Below are 8,808 nucleotides of genomic sequence, written 5' to 3'. Positions count from 1 at the left end.
GCTATAACTAATGGTAATTGGGGTCAATATTAACAATTTTAAAAGACACAAATATGACTATCATGTATGTACTTTTGATACTATAATGCAAAGGTTGAAATTAAAATAGAAATACTTGAAAACTATTCAAAACATTCAGTCAATAAACCATGATTGAGGGTTTGGGACCACTTAATTTCAATGGAAAATGAGACGTGCAGATCTTAATACAAATACATTAACAATTATCAATTACCATAAGTGGTTCATCTTACACTGACCTAATCACAAACTTTAAATGTTAAAACTAAGCAAAGTTTCACAGTCAAAAGACCATGACTGAGGGGCAGGGCAAATTTATATCCATGGAGATAAAATGAGTCAATGCTAATACAACTGCATACCAAATATCATTGACCTTCCACTTTTGGTTACCCTCAAACTGACCTAATCACAAAATAATACATTGTTGACTCTAACATCGCCATCACCTTACATTTGATTTGATTTTTGGTGTTTTAACACCACTTTCAGCATTAATCGGCTAATTCTTGGCGGCCTGATGGTATTGGTGAGAGATTTGAGGAAGCCAGAGAGAACCATAACTTTTGGTAGGAAAACTGGCAATCCTAGTCAATTAAGATTGGAGTCTAACGCTCCTGCCACCTGTGGGGCTTGAACAATCTCAGTGACGAGTGTTGACATGCTAGCGGTTCAGTAGGTGAACTACTTAGACTGCTCAGTCATCGAGACCCCTCCCCCCAATTACCTTAGAAACAGCATGCTATCAAATGATTGTTACAAACTGGCCAAAATTTGTCAGAATTCTTTTTATACTAAGAGAACAGGTTATCCTGGTAGGATAAAATACTTGTTAGAACTATAAATATCAAGTACCTACTTACTGAAAAGGCAACATAACTAAGACAGTAATATAAATCTTATATATTTTAATGTCATTGTAAGTATATCTGATAACAATATAATATACATAAATATATATATATATCAAAATTATCTTTCTTAGCATTTAATTATTGCTTACAAGAGTAACATAATTAAACAATGTGAGACAAAATCATGTGTTCTGATAATGGATAAACTAGTGAGATTTTCTTACCTATGAGAAAGAGTAACAACTAAATGTAGGATATAATGTATACATAAATGAGTTAGCAACCCAACAATACAAAAAAAGTAAAGTCAGTAAAATGGAAATATATCAGAAAAAAATAGTTTTGATAATTTTTGAACCAGCTAGAATTATCTACAAAGCACGACAAATACCCCACTGCTCAAATGTTTCATGAACATCTGATGATGCAATTAGAAAGAGATGCATCAACAATGTGTTTACTGAGGAATTATAATTACAAAGGGGCATAACTCTTGGATTTGTCAACAGACCAGTCCCTACTAAGTTGCATGTTGAAACATCATAAAAATAAGGAGATGAATTACGATTGCCAATGAGACAACATGCATGTTTAAGGCATTCAGATTTTGGATTGTTTACACATGATTTCTTGTATTATTTTATATCATCATAATAGCAAAAGCAGTTCGGATAATAAAAATATTCTAAATTCAAAGGGGCATCACACTAATGTGCATCTTCAATGTAAAAGTTTCATGATAATTTGATGAAGTTAATGTAGTATGTGTCTCAAACTTTTAAAATATTCTTACATTTAGGGGGTCATAATTTCAGAAATACTCTAAGAGAGAACAAAATCCTTCATGATTCAAAATTGATACATCATAATCTATAATTGCATGAAGGTAAAATTATTACATAAATGTTTGTGGAAGTATAAACAAATAAAATCTCAAAAACAAAAACTGATCTGCAAAAATTCTTTCGAACCTGACATAATAAATTATTGAGATTCATTGCAGGAAGCCATTAATACAAAGCACATGCTTAAGCCTGAGAACAACAATTTAACATTTCAGTTACAACATAGAAAAGAAACTTAATATTGTTCGTTGTATAAGTTAAGACCAGAAATAATAATTAAAGGCATATAAAATACAATGTACATGTATAATGAAATATGTAATACTAAATATATTTTTGACATCAAAATGACAATTCAAATGACTATCACATTTTCTGCAAGTTGTGGAATGATTTATATTTCAAAATTTTACTGTTAGATTTTCAAAATAAAAAAATTACAATTCCTGCTTTTTTACAGAACAAGTTATACAAAAAGCTTTATTTATTCTCGTTTCTATATTTTATCAAAAAAGAGATGAGCACAGAATTTTTTTCTGATTGATGAAACTGCTAGTCTTAACTCTTGAGACCTAAACAAACATTAAGGTTGCTGCTATACCCCTTAAAATATCTGACTTTGCAACTATTAATTACAAGCCCTTTTTCAACTTTCGTTTGGTATAGAAAGAACTCATTGAAAAAATATAAACCATTACCATACATAAGGAATTCATCACAGATGATAGGTTGTATAATTATGACGATAAACAAATCCAATGTTTACATTAAATGGAGATGTTTAGTGTGAAGATTTATCCTGCTAGTTATAGTTGTATCAAATGTCACTTATTAAAACTAGTAAACATTTATTTTAGAATTGAATCATTTTGAGTAGATTGAGATCTTGTTCAAATTAAACATGGGTGGTTGAATTATTTATAAGTGTTGGATGTATTGCAATCAATAATTACCAATGTATAAAATTACTGGCACTTCATTTCATAATATAAGCTTAATTACATTGACAAATATCTCTTTACTAGTGCAGTTTTAACATATTGGTATATTTCATCATTTGATGGAGTCTGAATCATCAAATTCAAATGAAATTCCACCTCAATGTTTTATTTTCTAACTTCCTATATGGATGGTTATTAACCTAAATTTAAAAAAAATTCTTTTTAAAATTTGCATTTAAGGATACTGAATTTAAAAATCTCAAAATTTAATTTTTCAAAGCATGTTAGAAATGACTTACACCCACACAAAAAAATATTTGGCAAAGCCAATTTTCTTACAGCTTTTATTTCAGTATTTATAATTTAAAGTATGAGGATAAATATTATCCCCTTATCTAACACAGATCCTTTCAGTTGACTAGAATTCTTTAAACAAATTCAATACACAGTAAATATTCTCTAGATAACAAATTTGAGAACTGCAACAGTTCAACTTCCAAGTTTAAAAATTCCCCGAAAACAATATTGATTTACACATTTCTGTAGCTGGTTAGGTTTGGGCTGTACCATAATTAGGGCTGCTGTAATGGAATTTATACAAAATTACACATTCATTATCCTGAGTTACATGAAAAAATTTGACACTTCTTTGAAAACCATACCACTTTTTTTCACAGATCGTATGCCTTTTAAGGCTTAATGAGGTCCATACATAACTAGTGTTTTTTTACATACAGAATGTATTATATTATTATATGGTGCAAACCTAAAAAGTTAAAATCTATACACAATTTCAAACATCAATACAAGTGCCATGTACCATTGCTTAGGTGATAAGAGTATCGATTGTAAAAAAAATACTTCAAATTAGCTCTACAGGAAATGAGTACAAGTTTCTCTTGTTCAAAGACAGCTGATATCAAAATCCTATGAATAACTACAACATCAATTTTTTTATAACTTCAAAAAATATTTAATGAACATTATCAAAAATAGCTACAGCTAAATTCACCTTTTTACAACTACAAAAAAAAATTCAATGAACAGTTGCAAAATTACACTTAAAAAGAATAACATGCAGAAGATCATGCACCTACAGATAAATAAATTCTTACGAACATTTGTAAATAAACTTAAGTAAAATTACATACTACAGACTTACCATGTGTCAAACCTGTTTGATCAAGTACTGAAGTATAAGTATACAAACGGAGTAATATATAAACAAAGAAAAAAAGCACTATATATAAATAACATTGTAACATTTTGATTTTATCACAAGTAGCCTATAAAAACTTTTATACGTATGTATTTTGGCATCAGAAAATAGCACCAGAAAAAAAGATATAAGTAACAAGCCACTAAACTACAATAAATTAATCATCTTTGGATGTGTTTTTTCTTTTCTTTTGAAGGTTTTATGCCATTTTGTATACTCTTATTGATAAAGGAAAATGGATATCTGGGAAACATCAATAAAACATTAATGAGTAACTTAGCTGACAAACTTTTTGGTGGCAAAAAAAGGGACTGCTGGGAAAAAAATATCCTTTTGTCCTGCTCCCTTCCACCATCAATTGAACTTAAGAAAAATGGAACAGCAAAAGAAAGATTAAACTACAATCATACTCAAGTCATGGTGATGATGGGCTGTTGTCTTAATAGGTAAAGATTGGAGAGCTGCACAGACCACTTAGACAGGGGTCCATAAAGTTAAAAATTTTGTATTAATATTTTAAGAAATAGTTTTACATGATAAATTAACTCTGAAGGACTTTTTCAACATATTTTCTTAGCCTATCTTTTCAATAAAGAAGAAAATCTGAGGAAGAAAACAAAACAAGACAAGACAATTTTTTACAATGATAACAAAATTGATTAATTGATTATTGGTTGCTGAACTTCACATCACTAATAAAAAGCTAATTAATTTATTGTAGCCTGAAGAAAAAAAAACAAAGAACAAACTCTGACTGGGAAAACAATTACAAGAGCATGTATCACAATCATACAAAATTTTACACAGCACACTATTAATAAAGTGTGAATTGATAGAAAGATACTTCAATAACTGATAGCACTGTCATATTGATGAGAAGATTTGGGCACTTTTTAAAAGGTATTACATGTCATATTGATGAGGAGATTTGGGCATTTTTTAAAGGTTATACATGTCATATTGATGAGGAGATTTGGGCATTTTTTAAAGGTTATACATGTCATATTGATGAGGAGATTTGGGAATTTTTAAAAGGTTATACATGTCATATCAACTACTAAATATCTACACTCAGCTAAAATAGCATATAAGGAAGCTCATTTTTTTATATGGGGTAATTAATCTCTTAAAATACACAGCAAAAACATCTTTTTCAAGATCTCAAAGGGGCAAATTCACTTCACCATCTTGCACCTCATATGACTTGTATAGAAATTTACTGAAATTATATAGACTAAATTTTATTTATATCCTTTTTTTTTTTTTATTAAAGAAGATATTAATAATAGTTTTTCTTAAGTTCATAAAATATTGTTCTGAAGACATAAATTTTGATTTATAAAGATTCTAAACAATTTGATTTATAAGGGGAGATAACTAAGATTATCTATATTTATAATTGATTGTACTGTAAATCTACTTTAAGACTTTATGTTACAATGAAACCTGTTTGATAACACAATCAATTTCCCCTTGAATTTTCTCAAAAGTGTGTAGTCTTGGAAGCAGAATGATATACATGTACTACATTTTTCAAAATATCACATAATTCTGCCATTATTTTTAATCCAATGCAAAAAATTTGTAATCATGAATTTGATTGAACGACCTTGTTAATTTTGAGGGATTAGCGGCAGATTGCATGGTCTTCAAATGTACCAGTAACTAAGGGGAGCTGCCATTTTGAATTCCAGAATTTAATGGTATGTGATAACAAAATAAGTAGATGACTCATCTGAAATTATCCTTTTCAGCAAATTTTATTTTGTTCTGAAGCATTCATTAAGCCAACAAATGTCAGGTGTTTGTGTTTGATAACTGTATAGTATTTTAAGCTTGGCCTACATTAAACCTGGTTTAACTGACACAAAAATCAATTTACCTAGCTCCACTATGTGTCCCTAGGTAAACTGAATTTCTACAGAAAAACCTATGTTACGTAGACCAAGCTTAAAATACAATACAGTTATCTCCTAAATGTTATACTCTGGTTGTGCCCATAATACCTTTAGACACAAAAATCAACTTAAAACTACTAATGGATTAAAACAGGTTCCCATTATATATACACACTATTGTATACATGATTTGTTCTATTTACAATCATCTACCATACATGTAAAATATAAGTGTGCATACAAGTTTAAAAAGCAATTTAAATTATTGTTTTAAATGAAAGGAAGTTTTGTCATAACCACATTTACCTAATGTAAATTCAAGCATTACTTTTTTGTTCAATATGTGAGCATTTAGCTTACTACATTCATTGCCAATAAAAATTGGAGGACTTGTTTCTACAAAAAACATGATTAATCATTTCATAGAAATCTTATTATAAAAACTATACATGCTATATGGGAAGAACTATCTGACATAATTATAGGAAACAAACAAATTCTGAAATTTATCTATCATGTATATTGAACCTACATTTTTTTACAATAAAAAAAAATGCAATTTAATATTTGGCAGTGGCATAAAAATCTATTCCTATTAATTAACAAGTGTTTACAAAAATATATAAAATTTGTAAAGAGTCAAAAATATATAACTGTTGTTCTTGAAATTTTTTTAACAATTAATTAATCTTAATTGTGATTTTAAGATGAATAAAATGGATTAAAAAATCTTGAATTATTTAACCACTTCTAACTTTGTATATGTATAGTCCTGCAATTTGAATGCAAATTAGACCTATGTTAAAAAAAAAAAGATGAAGTATGTTAATGGTAGATCTCTCACATTTTTATAAAATTTACAGCATATGGAACAAGTCTGATGTCATGACATTACAATGCAGTAAAAACTAATTTTTCTAAATCTTTAGAAAAATATAGCTCACATTATTGAATAATTTATGAAACAAAAAAAAAAAACGAAGCTAGTAACATTTTCCCCCTTCAAATACTTCTATTGTCCATTAAACTCAGTGTTCAGAAATAATAACATTTCATTTTAACAAAAAAATTGAAAAAGACATGATTTTGAGTTAGACAAGCTTTTTAGAAAGGTAATACTTGATCACAGTTGATGGTGTTGAAGATGCTCTAAAAAGTTGATCTTAGTTCAGTGTTTCACCACAGGTGTTCTAAGAAATCTCCTTTAGAACTGACTTCACACAATAAACCACCTATGACAACACATTAATCTGTCAGTTTTCAGTAAAAAGTGTCAGGATAAAGGCATGTTTCCCATGTTGATTGAAAGCAATGGACAATGAAAAAAGCTGGTTATGACTAACTGCTTCAAAAAACTGTAAAAACTGAACAGATAATGGACAGACAAGACCTGTCCATCTTTAGAAATGCATACCATTGCTAATTTTTCATAAAACACATCTCACAATGTGTACTTCATGTACTTAACTCTTATTTCTTAAAAATCTTCTATGCTTTTAAATTTTAAATCCTGTTAAATTCATTTAAACTGATCATATTTCTTAGTATAAATAAAATAAAATTGAGAATGGAAATGGGGAATGTGTCAAAGAGACAACAACCCGACCAAACAGCAGAAAACAGCTGAAGGCCACCAATGGGTCACACCTCAATGACCATTTCATTATTTTCATCTTGGTAAGTCATTTAAAAAATTGTTAACAAATCTAACATTGTTTTTCCAAAAATGGAAATTACAATGTAAAGGGCACTCTTGGATATAAGGCACATTTTAACTTCTTTGTCCAAACAGCTATAAACAATTAGAAAGCAAAATACTTCATACCAATTAGTTAGTAATCATAATGGCTTAATGCTTCATATATGGCTGTTCCACTTAAAGATGCAAAAGATCTAAACTTTTCGACCGTTGTTTGTTCCCCATGGGTACAATACTAAATTTTTGATTCTTTTAATACTTTTTTCTCTCCAAAACTAAATATCCAAATTAGTTGATCTTAGGAACTGAATGGGATAAATAGATTATTATACAAAATTATTTGTTGGAAAAGAAAATCAAAACAATTCGAAGCTGTAATAATTTTGAAATCTTGCATAATATTTTACAATATGGATCAAAGAATGGGTTAAATGATAACATCTCAATCTTAAATGAAGGTTGGAATGTTTTGAAAATAATACCTCCTTTACATATATATTGCATACATAAAATGTTATTGCATAAGATCTATATATAAATAACTATTTCTGATCATCAAAGATTTCCATCATCCATCATTTTATGCATGTTCCGTACTATAACCTCCATATGATCCCTATATTTTCCACTCGAATCAAAGATCTGATCCATAAGTTCCTCACAGTTGAAGAAGTTGAATACTGCGTCAGCGCGTACTTTCGATTTGTCTGTTAGATGTCTACTGATCACACTTTGTAGCAACTGTCTACATTCTTCTAAACTGGTTTTCAGGAAGGCTTTATCGTATGTAAAGTCGACTTCATGGAAGCTCACCATAGTCATAGATAGTGAATGAAACTTAGATTTAAATGTTTCCACAGTTTTTAACTCCTCTGCATTGAATTGATCATTCCTGTATAGAATACCAACTTTTATAACTGTTTTAATGATATATTTCATGATCTTCTTAGCCTCTTCCTTATTTTTGAAGTCTTTAATTATAAGAAATGCTTTGTCCAAGACTTCACTTGTTGTATCGTCAATGAAGTGTTTGGCAATTTTTTTGTTGGACATTTTTCCAAGAAGCTTTTTTTGTAGACTGAGTCCCAGTCCTTTGGAGTCAAACCCTGCTCCTGGTTCAGCCACTGAAATAAAAAAAAAAAACATTTACATATAAGTCAGTACATGTCTTCATTTGAAAATTAAAATGAAATTTTCTTCGTAATGTTTTTCTACACTACACACAAGGTGATTACTGGTGTTTTAAGGTGACAACACTCTGTGAACATATAATATAATACTTATGGAATATACAGACAAACACTTTCAAATTGAGTAACTAAAATCACCAG

The 8,808-nt window shown here is 29.1% G+C and overlaps 1 protein-coding gene across 5 annotated transcripts in view; it reads right to left on the bottom strand.

Annotated features, from left to right (window-relative positions):
• Positions 1-914: 914 nt before the first annotated feature.
• LOC127733041 (tumor necrosis factor alpha-induced protein 8-like protein 1) overlaps positions 915-8,808 on the bottom strand; it is a 29,405-nt gene continuing 21,511 nt past the window's right edge. For all 5 annotated transcript variants that reach the window (XM_052242315.1, XM_052242317.1, XM_052242314.1 and 2 more), the window contains exon 3: positions 915-8,601. In XM_052242315.1, coding sequence (XP_052098275.1) covers positions 8,033-8,601 — 569 coding nt within the window. In that variant the 3' untranslated portion in view covers positions 915-8,032. The remainder of the gene's footprint in view (positions 8,602-8,808) is intronic.

This window comes from Mytilus californianus, unplaced genomic scaffold (genome assembly GCF_021869535.1).
Source record: "Mytilus californianus isolate M0D057914Y unplaced genomic scaffold, xbMytCali1.0.p SCAF_3, whole genome shotgun sequence".
Classification (NCBI taxonomy): domain Eukaryota; kingdom Metazoa; phylum Mollusca; class Bivalvia; order Mytilida; family Mytilidae; genus Mytilus; species Mytilus californianus.
The sequence above is the reverse complement of the archived record's forward strand: the minus strand, read 5'-3'. Positions and strand labels throughout refer to the sequence as shown.